Raw genomic sequence first — 18,592 nt, forward strand, 5'->3', positions numbered from 1 at the left:
CAACACCACTGGTTTCCCATCTATTTGCCTCTTGTTTATATGATTGGTTTGTACAATATCTTGGGATCAACTGCCTGTTCATTACACATTATAAAAAGCAGTACTTCTTTTTATTTTAAATGTCATATTTCAACTTTGAAATATTTGATATTATTAAGTTCATTAAATTTATATTGTGTTTGAATGTACGGAGAGGTGTGTAGAATTTTACTGGGTGAAAAGGGACATATGTGTCAGACTACTCTAAGGGAAAGTTTCATGCTCTAGAAAATTCATTTGCATCATCACCAGAGTGCGGAGAAGAGAAGCCTGCAATCAGTCGGTTGTCCACTAAAAAGAAATCAAGTGAATGTTTGATGCTACAAAATAATTATTGTTAATTTTTAGATGTGACCAGGGTATTGAGTTAAAATCTTAAGAAGTTCTTACCATTCAGAGACATATGCTGATATATTTTTGAAGTAAGTGATGTGATGTGTGCACAAAATAGGGTGACAAAATGAAGGTTCTGTGGTGTGGCCTTTGGGAAGAAGGTCCAAACCCTCTTGCCTTCACTCCCAAACTAACTGTATTGCCGCAGTTCTCTAAAATAAACATAATTTTTCCTCTGTCCTTCGTGTTTCAAATCACTAGAGTGGGAAAGTGATCCAGAGTACAAAGCAGCTCCAGCGGACTCTTGACTCTTTCCTAAAAACAGCTACACACAGACTCACACGACAACAAGATTACAAACTCTTAACTACAGCAATGCCCAGATTTGAATGCTGCAGGCTGACAATTGCCCCTCTAAGTTCTGCTGGACCACCTAGGCAAGAGGAGAGAGAATACAACTGGAGGTTAAAGAACCAGAGTACCAGAGTTTGCTGTCTTCCTCTCCTCTCCCTCATTTTCACTCTCCCTTCCCCCCCAACTTAGCTGCACCGCGCTCCTCCTTTTCCTCTCCTCCTTGGCTGTTCCCTAACCCCTTCATTCCTTCAGGCTCTGAAGGCCCTCTCCCCTCTTCCCCTCCTCATCAACTCCCACTCCTCTTCCTCCCTCCCTTCCCGGCAGCGGCTGGAGGAGACGCCACAGCTGCTGCTGTTACTGCAGCTGCAGCAGGTCTCTGTCAATATCACCCGCCCACGCGCGATCTGGATGCTGAAGTCGCGCACTGGCCTGGAGATGAGGGCGGGGGAGAGAGTGGAGTGGCTGGGAGAGGGGAGGGAGGAGTGGCAAGGAGACAAAAACAGCTTCCAAGCAGCGGGCGCGGCTCAGCTGGACATCTGGGCAGGAGAGGTCTCTGGGTCAGCGGCTGGAGAGCCGCCCCAGTGAGTCGGTGTCTAACTGGAAATTTAGTGGGCCCATTTACTGCAGAGCCACAACTGGTGAGGGCAGACGCCAGCCTAACAGCAGCTTCTCAACTAGAGCCCAGAAAACCCGAGAGATCCGTGGAGAAAGAGAAGCCCAGGAGGAGGAAAGGGCTCCAAGGAGCCCTGCTCCTGAAGGTTCCCTCAGGCACTGGTGGAGACCTGTCGCTTCGTAGCAAGTAAGTGCCTTTTTTTGCTGCTGTGTCCTTAATGGTGATAGCCGCTATCTGTTGCCAGCGTTTCCCACCCACTCCCACCTGCCCCATCCCATACACACCCTTAGGGTTCCCAGCAGGAGGATAGAGGTTTTAAATTTTGAACGTGCATTGAGAGAGTTACTTCAAGAGTACACTTCGAGAGCAGCCGTGGTCTGTTGGCGTTTGCATGGCATGTGCAGTCAGTTTTCTAATTCCATCAGGTAAGCTTTTGAAACCAACATTCTCTGTTAGTGTAAAATTCTAGACACCCTATGTGACAATGACTTACATTACATGATACAATGATAGTATAAAATGGAGGAAAGGTTACGCAGATTGGTGTACACTTCTAGGAATCCTATCTCTTATTCTAAATAACAGAGATTTCAAGACTGATTTTCCCAAAAGAGTAGTCAGTATAAAAGTAGAGGCATTGATGTGATTGGAAGCAGTGTGGTCGATTTAGTCAGTTGGGCATTTTGGTATTGACTGGATCAACAGAGATGATGGTTGTTGTTGTTTTGCATTGTTTTGCTCTATAAAATGCCTATCTTCTGGAGGTTTTCTTTTACAAGTGATAGTGTTACCGGTTGTATTAGTCTCAAAACTTATGACTTTGGTCAAAACCAGACAAATGATGAGCGCATGTGGAATGACACACCGATGGGCCCCTTTCATTAATGAAAATGATGGGTTCCAGTTTGGAAATTGGACTGAAAAATATCTTGAAATGGGAAAGAGTTTGGGTGATGCTTCTTGTGGATACTTTCCCCACTGCTGTTCATTCAGGAAAGCAGTTTACGGCAAAGTAGAAGGAAACTGGGCCCTGTAATAAACAGAATCCTGGGAGCCATACCTGCTATGACTAGCCTTAATTAAAGATTCTATAATCCAACTGCTGTTTTTACAAGTGAGACCTGTAAGGAGTAATTTGCTGAGGCTGCCTGGCAATCAGTAATTGAGCGGGAAGTCCAATGAAGAGGTCTTTGGGATTTAGAACTATAAAACTTGATTTCAATTTGTGTACACATTAACCCAATTATTTAACTTGAATAAGCTTTGTTTTCTTTATTTATAAGTGACACTCCAAAAAGTCCTGATAAAAACTAATTGACAGAGATGATATAAAGGATTTATGAAAGTATTATGTGTAACTGTTGATTGCATAAGGGATTATTCTGTGTATTTATCTGCTTCACTATTCTGGTTTTCCTTCTAAGTCTGATTCAATATAAGCATACAGAGGACTTTGACATGCAGCTCTAGAATGCACTAGAGGAAGTGAAATTCTAATCCATTTCTTGCCACCTGTACAGTTTAAAGCATATTCTAATCTGAAAGCCTTTATCCTCAAAAGAGTGAAAAGTGTGTGCTTTGGATAGCTTTGCATATTTAAATACCTTGTAATATTCTCCAAATATGCTTTACCCTCTTTCTGGTTTTTGTTTTAAATTTGATTTTAGATGTGTAGTTCTGTTTTCTGGGGATGAAGCCATCACGTATATTGGATATTGCTGAATGTATTTGGTCCATTACTTAACATTGGAGAAATCAAAGTTTAGACATAAATACTCTACTCTTGACTGCAGAGATTAATTAAAGTCTTGCACCTGGGGGATAGGTACTGTGAGTCCCTTCTTTCCCATGGATATGTTTAAAGTAATAGAAGAAAGACCTCAATTTGAACATGGGCTCAGGAAAAGGGGTCAACAGATCCCAGATGGCACACAACCCTTGGACCTGCTGCTGCATATCAGTCTCCATTGGAGAACTGGAGGCAGAGCCAAGCACTTCAAAACTGGACATTCTGTCTCCATAGCCTTGTATGGTAGATAGTTTGGTAGGGGATATACACTCTCACTGATTTTCCCAAAGTACGATAAATACCTGTCTAAAGCATACTAGAAATAAAAATAACAGTATTTTCCCCAATCCCTTACTCAGGGATTGGGAAATCGACACTCCAGCCCTAGATCTCATTGGGTTGAGATATGCATCACAATTGGGGTATTCAGAGATTGACTCACCATCTATCTACCACCTTAGACTCCCTCCTGAAAGCTTATGGTGGAGACATTGGAGTAAAAGGGACATTCTTGATTTCTGGGAGTCTGATCCCATTATTTCCACTAACCATTTTCAGTATTTTTCAGTGTGAGAAGAGCATCTATAACCTCTGCCCACCCCCACCCCCACCCCAGATATCAGCAATGCACAGTCACCCATTGTCACATGAGAAAATCTTGTACAAACAGATCTCACTTTTCTTTTCCCGCGTTGGTTCCTTCTCTTCTATTAGTGAGGACTAACCAACCAGACAAGTGAGGTCTCATTGCAGCAACATTGAAAGGGGAGCCTTTGAGGTTAAAGATAAGATTTCATCTGAGGGCTTCAGAGGTTATTTTTCAGTTGGTGAGTATCTCCTGACCCAGCTGAGATTATTATTTACATACATTTGTTCAATTATTGTTTATTACAAATGAGGCTCCATCTTCTTATATTCCATCCTGGAATCCCTAGCAAACAGGTATCCCTGTTGTCTCTGCAGTATTTGTAATTGACTTGACTCAGCCTCGTGCTGGATAAGGATAACCAGCTCAATGGACGGCTCTGATGATGGTGTGAGTCAGGTGCCACACTGACTGCCTGGACATCAAAGAGCTTGATAGAAATGCAGAATCTGGGGCCCCACTCAAGGAAATTCTGCCTAGAAAGGTCTGATAGTATGATAGGGCATTTGGTTTTAAACTAGAACAGGAGGTGATACTGATTTGGGGGCCATAGACCCTGGGTGAATATATTGTGTTGAGTAGAATAGTCTGTCTTTTCTATTTTAAATGCTAAGGTGAGGCTTCCAGTCCACCAGCTGCTCACCGTCTGAGTTCTCCCAGAGGCGACATGGTCTAAGCACTTGATTACAGGTTCTTGCCCATATCTACTCTCTTTCTCTGGCCCTGGGGCTCTATGTTGGACATTTTTGCCCAACTCAGAGTGAGATAAAAACTAAGTCATGCTCACCCTAATATGTTTCAAGGCACCTCTCTAGTTTCTCTCCAATTTGAGAAGGGGATGGACATCTGTATTTTTGGTTTCACATTTGAAAAGCTGAAGGAGATTTTGGGAGTGTTGTGGGGAGGGTGGGTTGGAATCCTGGAAAAACACACAGAGATTTTTGGAGTTGTCAGAAGCAGAGGTAAATAGCCAGTTCTAAGAAGCCTCCAGGGTTTCAGTAAATGTGCCAGTTCTAGATTTTTTTTTAATTCAGAAAATGCCTGGATCAAAAACTTTTAAGAATTATAATCCAAACAAATGGCAGTGCAAATGACAGAGTCTCCTTTTTTAAAAGTCTGAATAATGTTCTATTATGTATATAAACTACATTTTCTTTATCTATTCATATGTTGATGGATACTCAGGTTTCTTCCATATCTTGGCTATTGTAAATAATACTGCAGCAAACATGGGAGAGCAGATATCTCTTCGACAAACTAATTTCAGTTCTTTTGAATACACATCATTTGTGACAACATGAATGAACCTGGAAGACATTATGCCAAGTGAAATGTTCCAGGCATTGAAAGACAAGTACTGCATGATCTCATAGATATGTGAAATCTAAGAAAGACAAATTCTTAAAGGTAGAGAGTAGAATGGTGCTTTCCAGAGACTGGGGGTGAGGGGGTGAATGGGGAAAGGAAAGATGTTGGTCAAAGTGTGCAAAGTTTCAGTTAGAGAGGAGGCATAAGTATAAGTGCTCTATTGAACAGCATGGTGGTGATAGTTAAATAATAATGTGTTGTATATTTCAAAATCCTAAAAGAATAGATTTTAAATGTTTCCACTACAAAGAAATAAGTTTGTGAGATAGTGGGTATATTAATTAGCTTGATATAATCATTCCACAATGTGTGTGTATACGTACATATATATATTATATATATATATATATAAAATAGCATCACCTTGTATCCCCTAAGTATATATAATTACTATTTATCAGAGATGAAATAATTTTTAAATGGCAGTGCATATTTATGCTTTTGAGAAAGTTGCTTACTTACCACTTTCTTTTGCAAGATAACATATTCTAGGAATTTGTTGGCTGAAATTGTCAGAGTGAGAAAGTTGAGTCCAGAATTAAGTGGACATATTGAAGAATAGAAGCTGAAGCCAAAATGGACTGACTTGGAAGCAGAACATAGCTGCAGTCAGAATCTAAGGAGAAAGTAGCAAAAGTCAATTAAGTCAGCCTTAATAAACTGTTTGCCACAGACAAGTAAAAAAGTAGGCATCAGATAATCAATGCCAAATGGGAGGTAACCAACCCAAGTGAAAAAATAATCCAAAAGCAAAATCCAAGTGGGTTGAAGTCAAGAGGTATTTAAAGAACGTTTATTCACACAGATGGCTGCAAAATTTCAAGTGGATTGATGTCATTTTAGTCAAGCTGTCCTTTATTCCTCAATCTTCAGTGTGCAAATTTTCCATTTCTGGGCTTTGGTAATACATATACATGGTGAGTTATGTTCAAGTAGTATAGAAATATTAACTGGAAAGCAACAGAATCCTCTGGCACCTTTTTGGACTCTTTCCGCAGATGTAACACTTTACTCATGTCCAGAGGGGAAAACATTATGCACATGCTAACGTATACAACTTTGTGTATATAATCAATCATTATACAACATTTTATTCAAAGGTGAATGGTGTAAGTTGTTCTCAACTTTACATTTTCACTTAGTAATTGATTTGGTGAAACTTTCCATATGAGCACAGACATATCCATCTCATTCCTTTTTGTAACTAACTAGTATTCCATGATAGCAATGTACTAGAATTTTTGTTGTTAGCCCCTTAGGGTAGACATTTTATTTCTACTCTTTGGAGTTAAAAGTATTGTGTTATTATAAACAGCCTTGCAAATATGACTTCTCAAACTTCAGCAAGGATTTCTACATGGTAGCTTAATTGCTGAGCCAAAGAGTACATGAAACTTTATTTAAGAAACTGTTGGTCGGGTGCAATGGCTCACACCTGTAATCTCAGCACTTCGGGAGGCCTAGGTGGGCAGATTACCTGAGGTGAGGAGTTTGAAACCAGCCTGGCCAACATGGTGAAACCCCATCTCTACTAAAAATACAAAAATTAGCTAGGTGTAGTAGCACGAGCCTGTAATCCCAGCTACTCGGGAGGCTGAGGCAGGAGAATCCCTTGAATCAGGGAGGCATAGGTTTCAGTGAGCCGAGGTTGCGCCACTGCTCTCCAGCCTGGGTGACAGAGTGAGACTCCATCTCAAAAAAAAAAAAAAAAGAAAGAAAGAAAGAAAGAAAGAAACTGTTGACAAGTAGCCTTGTAAAAAACTGTACCAAGTTATATTCTCACCTGCACTGTGTGAGGGTAGCCTTTGCCTCCGTATCCCAGCCTGTAAATGGTCATATTCATTGAGATGAATCTCAATTATGTCTCTACAGAGTTAGACTACTAAAATTACTGATTGAGGTAATTTTATGTATATCCTTTAGAATTTTGTTAGCTTCAGTCATCTTTCCTCATAGGTTTCTGCTTCGTAGAAGTCAATGATAAAATTTTCATAGCCTTCCATAAAAATTTTAAAAAGAAATGCATTTAATATCATTTGAGTTGTAAACCCTAGGGGGAAAGCATTCTAGTCAGAAAGCTCTAAGGGAAAAGGCCCTGCATTAGAGAATTTAGCTGTAAGTCATTATGGAATGTGAGAAAGATGAAATATAAGCCATAATGTATCTATTAAGGGCAGTCAAGTTGCCCAAACCAACAAAAATGTCAATATAAGTTGGTCACTAAATTGCTAAATTGGTCAGCAGGTATGAGTCTTACATTCTCAACAATACAGATTATGTACAATGGTTGCATTAACTCTGTATCTTTACTTATGCAAATGGTACCTTCTAATCCCAAGTTAACTTAGCTTTATTGTCATCACTGCTTTGTTTTTACACCTATCTAAATGTCATTGGTGCAATAGGCATGATACATTGTCCATGTCTGATGTATAGCATAATTGTTTCAAAGTAGCTTGAAAACAACTAAGTGAGAAGTCATTTTATCCTTATTTCCTGCTGCACACAGAATGAAATTGGCATTTGCAATATTATCCTCAGTCTATTGATCCACTGTCCTTACTTTTTTGTTTCATTTTTCTTAATTGATATTATCTTGCTCTATGGTCTACATTCTTGAATGTGAAACTCAATCCATTTGGGATGCATTAGGAATATATATTTGATATAGAATAGAACATTCCACAATTCTATCTGGCAAAGCTAATCTAACATTTGTTTTATCTCCCCTAGGATCAACTCTGTTTTCTCAGAAAGCAGAGAGATTGATTCTTTAGGTGCTGCGTTTTCAATTCCCTAAGATGGGAATAAGTGGAAGTGAGGAGGCTGTGCCTGACCTTGGCAGTCATCTCCTACAGATGGAGAATCTGTCTCCACAGCTTGAGTGCGTTTCTTTCAGGCTGTGCTCTAGAAATAAAACTGATGGACAGGGGAAACAATTGGGAATTGTGAGTAAGGAAGAAGAAAAACACTGACTTCTGGCATTCCTTTTCTTCCCCGTCTTTCATTGTCTAAGAAGATGCAGCTGCAGTTGCTGTTATGAAATGCTGTTGATGCAGCCTCTTGCATGGGTACGGGGCTCTCTAGAGAGAGCATTCGCTCACTGATTGAGTGGCCATGTAATTTATCATCCAACTCAGGATGTTTTTGAAAAGAAAAGGATGTAATTAATAGTTAATCCTCAACAACAGGCATAAACCCAAACTGCCCTCAAGTAACCTAGAACTTTAGGCCACATTACTTAAACATGAGATTGGATGGGTTGAAAAGGAGAGGACAGAGTGGAAAGGGAAAAGAGAGTTGTTATCCTGGAGGTGGGTGGGAGCCACGGGCAAAGGTGAATGTCCCAGTTGTGTTTTTTGATTTCAAACTTTAGAGCTGTTTTGCAACAGGTCCTCCACCATGTGAATGCCAACATTGCAAGGTCATTAGAGCTGAGGGAAAACCAGTGCCCAAAGATACGAAAAGAGTGTGGATCTTCTGGAGAAGGGCTGTTGCTGAACAGGTATTTGTCTCAGCAACTCCTGTATATGCTTTATCTCTCATACTCAGGTTATTAGATGAGAAAAAACAAACAAGAAAATGTAATGATGTGTCTGCTTGCTTTATAAAGGTAGTTGGGTGAAGCTTAGCTATCAGCCAAGGCATCTTTCTGCCTAGCAGTCTGCAACAGATTCATCTCAATGGGCTGCAGCACAAGCTATTCTGAAATAGTCTGTCTGGATTGGGCCACTGGCTCCTAGATTTTCAATATTATCCCCAGGAGATTTCTGATATGCAGTTCAGAGCTTACATGATTGCAATCACCTGTACTGAGATTTTCTTTATCTATATCTCTCAGTACCAGCATGTTAACCAGAGGTCCCCATCCTCTCATCTTCTCTGTCCTCTTAGAAGCTCCAGGACTTGTGAACTGCAGATTTGACACGGTCACATCTAGTCAACCTTCCAGAGTCTGGTACATTGTTGAAGGTTTTGTGTCTATCTGAATCTGACACTGAGCCAGACTTGGTGCTAGAGGTTTATGAGTGACCTTATATGACACTGTTTAGAACTCTTCTGTCTATTCACTGATTTAGGGTATCATTTGTGGATCTATGAGCTTAGTTCCACTGCTGAGAAGCTGGCAACAATGAAGGGTCAAGGAAATCTACAGATTAAGTCTAACCACAGATTAAGAGGATACTCAAGGAGGTCAGCTAGTTCTGAGAGGTCCTCAAGAGTCCCAGGGATGTCCTAGTTCTGGAATTTTTTAAACAGAAGTTGAGACATCAGGTCTTGCATCTCAGGGGACCATTTTGTATCAAAGACCTCAGGATGAAGGGCAAGTTATAGTCTGGTTGCATCATACAGCCTCCTTTGTGTTCCTCTGAGAAGCAGCACAGCCTACTTTTCTTCACTTGTTGAATCCTAACGTGGCCACTAGCCAGGAATTTTTGGTCAAGGATTTAACAGACTAGATCCACTAGAAATAGAATTCCAGAACAGTCCTGGCTCCTTTACAACTTGCTCTTTTTGATGAGATAACAAAGAGTAATTTAGAATTATAGAGGCTTATTTTGCAAAGCAGTGGAAGTTTTGAGAACATCTGGAGAAACTGGGAACACTGAGTTCTTTAGAATGTGGGGCTCAACCACTTTCCCAGGGTTACTGGTAGGGAATCAAAGATCTTTACTGTTTTGAAGCTTCAAGCAGGAACATTTTAGGCAGAACCAGCTTTACTTTTTATTCCTAGAAACCTCCCTTTCTATTGCCTTTATCACTGTCATACTCACATTTCTCAGTGAGGCAGGAGACCCTCAAAAAGATCTTATTCCCAGTGATTCGTGTCCCTTTCTAGTGTTTCAACTGCCACTAAGCCTTCCTTATGCTCATTGATCTTAGCATATTTGCAATCAAATGTGACAGGGTGATTTGCTTTGGTTATCCGGCACTGTTTGTGGACTTCTAATCCTATTGTGTCTGTTGACTCTCATTCTGAAGCTTAATGTCCTAAACTGTTCCTTCCCTCAAGAAGAGAGTTATTAATTGTCCCATATTATTGGGAGATTTAACACATAATCTGTAGAACCAGACCCACCAGTGTTTGAGATGATTTTAATTCCAGTCTCTGTTCCTCTTGAAACTAATCATTTTGAGAGATTAACAAGGTAAGACTTGGTTCTTATTTGTTTACAAGTCTGTATCCATTGTCCATAAATTTAGTGACTATACTTTATTGTTTCTAGTGTGTTGCTACCTGATAACATACTTGGCACTTAATAAGTACCTGTTCCACAAATGATTGCTCAACAAATGAATGTCAAATGTAACAACTGTAGATAAGCTTATTGCCAAATATAACCCACAAGAATAATCTCTTAAAGAAAAATTATAGCGTTTTAATATATCTGAAATAAAAATGTTAAAATATATAATTATAAAAATTAGTGAATGTGATTTTATTATGGAGAGACTTACTTCTTCACAACTTCTTTCTGCAAGATAGCATATTCTAATAATATGTTTCAAGAGGCCTGAGACAGGTTAAGACAAGATATATAAGAATGGATAGAGTTACTTATACAGTCTAGAAATCAAAAGCCAACCAAAATCCTAGAAGTGGGATCCAGAATAGATGAATCCTAGGTCAGGCAGATATATTGAAGAGCCTTAGGCAAAACTGGCTGAACTGTGGACAGAACACAATTGTAAGGAATCTAAAGATAAGAGCCATAAATCGAAGTTATTAAGTTGGAAAAGAGTTGGACAATCTCTGTGGCAAGAAAAGGAGTTGGAGTAAAGAAAGTGATAGCCACACTAGAGTAAAGAAATGCAAAAACAAAAAGTATCTGCCTGGGCATGGTGGCTCACGCCGGTAATCCTAGCACTTTAGGAGGCCGAGATGGGTGGATCACCTGAGGTCAGGGGTTCGAGATCAGCCTGGCCAATATGGTGAAACCCCGTCTCTACTAAAAATGCAAAAATTAGCCAGGCATGGTGGTGGATGCCTGTAATCCCAGCGACTCGGGAGACTGAGGCAGGAGAATTGATTGAGCCCAGGGGGCGGAGGTTGCAGTGAGCAGAGATCGCACTATTGCACTCCAGCCTGGGCAAAAAGAGCGAGACTCTGTCTCAAAAAAAAAAAAGAATCCAAGACTATAAATGAGTTATGCAACAAATAGGGTCAAGCCTGAGCCAGTATTGAAGACTAGAGCTTGAATACTCACAGCAGTACCTGACTGTTTTTTATTGGATGTTAAATCTGTCCATCTGACTGCTTCTCAATCTTCCCACAGATAAACAGTTCTGCTCTTGGGACTTTAAGTCATTAAGTAATAATTATGACATGTTTTGGATTACACTTAGAATGAAAAGAGATATCATCAATTTCTTCTAAACCTGAGTGGAGTCTGGGAATCTAGAGAGAAGCATGCTATGCCTTATTTATCGAGCAGTCATCATCCATCAATCTCTACCCTTCAAGCTACAGCTCAGGACAAGAAAATACTGGGGCATCAGGTTGGTGGGGGTGGGGCATGCAGAAGGAAGAGAGTTTCTTAACAGCAAAACGTTTGACAGCGTGGTTGATTTTTTGTTGTTTTTGGGCATCATGGATGTCACTTGCAGTCTACTATTATGGTCTTTATGCGTTGCAAGTTACATTTGTTAGAAGATGAAGCAAATATGAACAAGCAACTCAAAATTAGCAAGATTAAAATCTTAAAATGATGAGAAAGGACATACAAATATATGAAGCAAGAAAGAATGTAAAAAGCAGAGCCCTTTAAGTTTAAAAATAATTTAAGAATGTTAAAATGTGATAGATTATCATTATAATTTATTACTATTATTATTATCATTTTGAGTTATCAGTAAAAGAAAATTAAGTTCTGCATATCCTCTATATAAATTCTGGGAAGTAAGATAATATTTCCATTAAAAAGATGGATAAAAATAAAAATACAGTGCTTTAAAGGAGTAGAACTAGTAATAGCTAATGTTTCTTGAGTGCATAGTACCTGGCAGGCATTGTGCTAAGTGCTTTATATGTCTTAACTCATTCAATATTCATATTAATCTATGAGGTAGGTACCCTTATTATTTCCATTTTATAGTGGAGGAAGCTGAGGCATGGAGAGGTTTAACACCTTGCCTAAGGTTACAGTTAGAAAATGATAAAGCCCAGATTTGAATTCAGACAATTTCGCTCCATAATTAAATATTTTCCCCAAATATTTATGATAAAATATTTCAAACACCTAGAAAAGTTGGCAGAACAGCAAAGAATAACTATATTCTCAATAACTAGTGTCTTCAATTATTATTTTGTATTTACTTGATCTTATATCTTTCCCTGTGTCCATCCCTCAAACCATGCATCAATTCTTATTTTTTGATACTTTTCAAAATACATTGCAAACCACAGTAAATCTTATATGTAAACACTGTGTGATTCATATAAGTAACTAGAATTCAGTATTTGTTTATTTTTTTTTTTGAAGGTAAAGTAAAAGCACAAATTTGAAGTGTACTACTTTATCAGTTTTGACTAATGTGTGCACCGGTGTGCTGCAAGTTGCCAACAGGATATTGAACATTACCATTACCACAGAGATCATCACACCTTCGCAGTCAATTCCTACCCTACTCCCAAGATTAGCTTGTTCTCCTCTAGCACTTCATAGAAATTGGATCATATAGTTTGTAGTCTTTGATGTAAGACTTCTTTCACTCAGCACAATGTTTTTGTCACTCAGTCATTGTTATGTGTATTAGTAGTTCATTGATTATTTTGCCAATTTTATTCTATTGGATAAATAGACTTCCATTTTTATTTTTATAAATATATTCTCGTCTTGATGGACTATTTCCAGTTTTGGGTACTTATGCTTTAAAAAAATATATTCCCATATATTTATTATTTTTCATTCTCTTCATTCTTAAACATAGAAATTTCCATCTGAAATATGTGAAAATATATTTATTTTGTCTTCATTCTTGGAGTATTTTTGCTGTATGTAGAATTCTAGTTTTAAATTTCTTTTTCCTTTGACACCTTTTTTTTTTTTTTTTTTGAGACGGAGTCTTGCTCTTTCGTCCGGGCTGGAGTGCAGTGGCCGGATCTCAGCTTACTGCAAGCTCCGCCTCCCGGGTTTTACGCCATTCTCCTGCCTCAGCCTCCGGAGTAGCTGGGACTACAGGCGCCCGCCACCTCGCCCGGCTAGTTTTTTGTATTTTTAGTAGAGACGGGGTTTCACTGTGTTAGCCAGGATGGTCTCGATCTCCTGACCTCGTGATCCGCCCGTCTCGGCCTCCCAATGTGCTGGGATTACAGGCTTGAGCCACCGCGCCCGGCAACACCTTAAAGATATTATTATACTGTCTTCTGGTTTCCTATTTATTTTCTGCTAAGAAGGCAGTGATCATGCTTAATCAATATTTCCTAATTTATAATGTGTCATTTTTTCCAAATATTTCAAGATTTGACTGTGATATACCTTACTACTATATGAGCAATGTGACTTAAAACATGTATTAGTGATGATATATAAAATCTTTAGCCTTCTAAATTAGATTTTTAAATCATAAGTTATAATAGGTAGGTGCTTTTCAATTTGCTACCCTTGTAATCTCTCCATAAAGAATTTCACACATTTTGCAAATGCACATAATCTTTTTATTTCTCTGGGTTTCAGCTATTTATATATTTATATAACCATATAGCCATATACTCTATATACATTTATATACACACTCATATGTACATAAATATATCTATTTATATTTGCATGTAAAACATGTATACATACATACAGTTTAATTACATATATTAACAACCTCCAGATTTATATTTCCAATCTCTGAATTGTTCTTTTAGTTGTTTCACATATGCCTCAAACCTACCAAAAAATAAAAGACATTACCTTTCCCTAATTTCTAAGCTGATGCTTTCCCCATAGTCCATATTCTTTATATGAATGACTGTCAGTCATACAAGCTGAATTTTATAGCCTTCACTATGAGAACCCATTATCTATGTACAAAGTTAGAAACAAGCTATTAGTCTTTTTAAAAAATTTATTAAGATATCAAGAGACACATTATTTCCCAGTTAACACTTGTTTCTATTTTTAAGTCATTCTATATGTATTTAACTTTAAAATTCAATATAGTTACAGAATAACAAAAAATAATAGTAGTTTCTTTTATGGATGTACTATAATCTTTTTTAGTGACTGCACCTGAGATACATGTTGACTGTTTCTCTGATGTATAAAAATTACACTACTGTGAACATATTTGAGTGCATAAACTAGTTTGACATTTGTACCCAAGGGTCAAGTCTCTGTTGCTTGAATTGCTAGGATAAAGTGTAAACACTTTTATTTATAAACAGTACCAGATTTCCTCTTAGAATAATTATACTATTTTATATGATCAAAAAAGTTTGAGTGTTTTTTTCATATCCTAACCAGCACTTTACTTCATTAAACTAAGATTTCCATTTTAAATTATTAAAAATAAATTTATATATGATTGATTTTATAAGTTTTGTTATTTTAAATTTAAATTTTATTTTGCATTTAAATAGTCCAGCCATCTGGAATTTATTTTAATGCAAGTAGTGCATGGAGCCAGGGATAATGAGAACTGCCCACTTCTGAACCTTCCTGTAGGTGTTCCACAAACAATGCAGTACAACAAGAAAAACAAATACAACAGAATATGTACACAAAACTATGCAACTAAATATAACAAACCTACACAAAACCCACACTATCTGCATAACTAGAAGGCAGCGAATACTCAATCTTTAAAATGCCTGTAAAAGAAAAGTAAACCCAAAATCATTTGAACTGTATCTTATGCTCCAAAGCCTTTATAGAAATTGGGACATAGAAGAGAGAAAAAGTGATTGGTGGGAACTAACACTGATTCAGTGACTGATAGAATGTCCACCTAAGTGTGAATATACCAATGAAAAAGCATTTTTTACAAGCTTCCCTCTATCAGTTATTGAATATCTTCTATTTCTCCACTTTCTTCTGAAACAAACTACTCAATTGTTATGTAGATTCCATATTATACTAATACTTCAAATTATGCTTAATCACAGTAACAAAACTGGCATGGGGAAATGAAATTATGTGATAGATTAGAACTACTACCTGTGCTCAGACAGGCACTAAGATGCAGCCAAGACCACAGCCAATGTCAAATGACTAAACCAGTCCAGTGGACATAAATAATACTTCATCCTCAAACCACCAAAAATGTCACACTGGAGATGGCTATTGGCTCCATTGATATTACTGCTTCCCAAATTGCAACTGAAGCTTCTGTTTCTCTTGCAAAAATGGATTATCCACTCCCCTCTTATTTTGTGTTTTTAGATCTAAATTCAAAATTTTGAGTTGGTTCATTGATTGGATTGGCCAGTCATGTGTTCACCTCTTATATCCATAAGAAGCTGGTAAAGTTATTATCTGATGCTTTCTTTCACTTCTATTGCAGTAGGTCTCCAACTGCAATTCCTACAATAATGAGTTCCCTAAATCCAGACAGTGGATTACCATGCTAGGCAGTACTATGTCCCCTTTAAATTAATGTCCTCTATGCTTGCTCACCTTCGGTTTTACAAAACAGAAAATGTTTTACTTTGACAACATTTACCTAAAGAAAATTTCTAGACACTCCCACCTTACATCAACCTGTCAGCTACTCAGTTGTGCAAGTTGGTGGCTAAATAATCCCAGCGAGCTCACTGGTTTTTGGACGTTTCTAAAGTAGCCATACAGAAGTATCAATTGTTTACACTTGCCCCCAAAAAGTATATATCATAAGTATTTTTGCAGGGTAGTTTCAGTGTACCAACATTTAGATTTAAATTCTTAGATTAGCATTTATTTCTACCACCTTTATAAATAGCTATACAATGATGGAAAAGTCATTATACTGATCAAACACTGTTTCCCCATCCTTAAAATGGTAATCATAAGGAAGATATGAGAGAAAATAAGATAATTTAATTAGAAACATCTACTCCAGTGCTTCAAAAATAGTACTTGGTAAGCATGGCCATAATCATAATTTCCATAAAGATTAAAATAAATTTTGGCTCATACTTAAATTTGAAATTCGTTTCAAAGAGAATTTTTTTTTCTATAAGAATTCACCCCATTTCCATGTACTTCTGCACCTCCTGCAAATGTCAACTGATATTCAACAGAAATGGATTCCACTTCAGTCAACAATATAAAATATTAGTACAATGAATTTGTTAGTGTCCAAATCTGGACTTGATACAATTGACTTTTATACAATTATTGCCAAAAGCTTACTTTAGCTATTCAATTTTTCAGAAAGAAGTCTAATGGATGGATTAACTATTAATCTTTCTATATTTTTTCAGACTTTAGTGCTGTATTAAGATGGCTCACCAGAAAGCATAGTGCCTGGACAATATTACATAATTTCCCCACAGAAATGAAGTTACTGAATTATGATTTATTGATTAATAATTTAACAGTCTGCACTCAACCATCTAGAAGTCAGATGCATGCCACTTCGATTTGATAAGTGCTTGCATTTTTTTTCTTTTTTTGCAGTATCACAGAAGGCAATGTCTGCTGTCTATTCATTCATTCATTCATCTAGTCAACAACCCAGGGTAGTTTCATTCAACATCAAAATTATCACTAAAACAATCTTCTAGGATAAGTGACTGAGTTAAATGACAGAATCCGTACTGATGAAACCACTACTGTGGTCCAGGATTTCTTTATGGTTTGATTGAATCTTTAAAACCTTGTGAGATATATGAGGAATTCCAAATTTTACATATGAGGAAAGGTCAGCTATGTTACTGAGGTCTCATAGCTAGGGGGTGGCAAAATGAAGAGTCCAAGATTATTTTTTATGGAGTAGTAAAAGAAAAAAAGGGATATTATACTAGGATTATGCAAAAGGAAGACAGGCTGGCAAACTGGGTCTTGCGGTTTCCATGGAAGGTGTTTAAACCATTTTCATTAATGGCAGCATCCATGCAAGAAGTTTGTAACCTCTTTTTGTGTCTTCTTTTAAAGTCAATGTTCTTAACTTACATTAGTAATATTTGTTAGCAATCAGGATGGATCCCTAAAAATATAAAAACTGTATTGATTTTGTTAATTCAGTGTTGCATAGTTTTAGTTAGCTAATATTTCAGTCAGACTTTTATATCATGTGAAATTGTGCAACAAATTCAATCCAATGATCTTAACCTTAGAATGTTCCAAAATTATAAGATGTGGAAATTAACAACCAATATTCAGATCTATTTCAATCATCCCACTGCCTGTCAAGAAGTATGTGTTTCCATGTTGGTAGTAGGGGAAGGTTTGATGTCCAGATCATTTGTGACAGCTATTAGAAAGATCTTTATTTTCTCGAGCCAAATCTCTTCTGGCTTCACCTCATTGATTCTAGTTCATAATTTTTGAACAACATGAAGACCTATGTGTAGGTAAGAGCAGAGAAGGATTCTGGAAGGAGGCAAAGAAAAAGTGATGCTCTAACTGGAAACTTAGCTGTTGCAAGTTGTGAGATATGAGGTGAGATAATGGAGATGTCAACGTGGATTTAATATAGCAGAGGAAGAAGGCAAAACCTTAAGAGATATCAGAGTTAAAATTTGGGTTAATATTTGACCAATACTGTAATTGATTTTAAAAAAGTAATCAGAGATACAAAAAGAGACATGGAAGAGCAAGGTGCAGAGCCAATGCAGAGTAAGTTTAAAGAAGAAAAGTGTAGTCAATTGCTAAACGTGTCTCCCAGGGAAATAATTGGATTTGGCCAGAAAAAGTATCTCTAGCAAAAAAGATCTTTCTAAAAAAGATCGCTTTTATTATAATGGAGAAGTTGAAAGGTAGATTTCAGTTAAAGAAAGAGTTTAAAACAATGAATAAGTGAAGTATATTGAGTTACTCATGAAATTACAAATTAAGTTCGATATTAAGTACAATAAAACTCAGGACAACTTAGATTTCTACAAAACTAAGGAATATGTTCTTTAAATGCATGCATTCAGTTTACTGGTCTCTATTTTTCATGTCCCAACCTTTTGTACTTTTATGGTTTTATTAGTATACCCAACTTTAATATAGAATTTTTTGCAGGTACAAAATTGGAAATGTTGGCTTCACCAGAACCTAAGGGCCTTGTTCCCTTCACTAAAGAGTCTTTTGAACTTATAAAACAGCATATTGCTAAAACACATAATGAGGAACATGAAGAAGATTTAAAGCCAAATCCTGACTTGGAAGTTGGCAAAGAGCTACCATTTATTTATGGAAACCTTTCTCAAGGAATGGTGTCAGAGCCCTTGGAAGACGTGGACCCATACTACTACAAGAAAAAAAATGTGAGAATTAATTGAGATTATTTTGATGACATTTTTATTATTTTATTTCCAGACATACAGAAA

General features: G+C 37.3%; 1 protein-coding gene across 2 annotated transcripts in view; it reads left to right on the top strand.

The window, feature by feature from the left end:
* Positions 1 to 1,228: 1,228 nt before the first annotated feature.
* The window catches only part of SCN7A (sodium voltage-gated channel alpha subunit 7), a 92,552-nt gene continuing 75,188 nt past the window's right edge, over positions 1,229 to 18,592 (top strand). Inside the window, exons 1-2 of one of the 2 annotated variants that reach the window (XM_033231247.1) lie at positions 1,229 to 1,525; positions 18,285 to 18,529. In XM_033231247.1, coding sequence (XP_033087138.1) covers positions 18,299 to 18,529 — 231 coding nt within the window. In that variant the 5' untranslated portion in view covers positions 1,229 to 1,525; positions 18,285 to 18,298. The remainder of the gene's footprint in view (positions 1,526 to 18,284; positions 18,530 to 18,592) is intronic. The other variant, XM_033231245.1, reaches the window with a different exon arrangement.

This window comes from Trachypithecus francoisi, unplaced genomic scaffold (assembly GCF_009764315.1).
Source record: "Trachypithecus francoisi isolate TF-2019V2 unplaced genomic scaffold, Tfra_2.0 Lachesis_group13, whole genome shotgun sequence".
In the NCBI taxonomy this organism is placed as follows: domain Eukaryota; kingdom Metazoa; phylum Chordata; class Mammalia; order Primates; family Cercopithecidae; genus Trachypithecus; species Trachypithecus francoisi.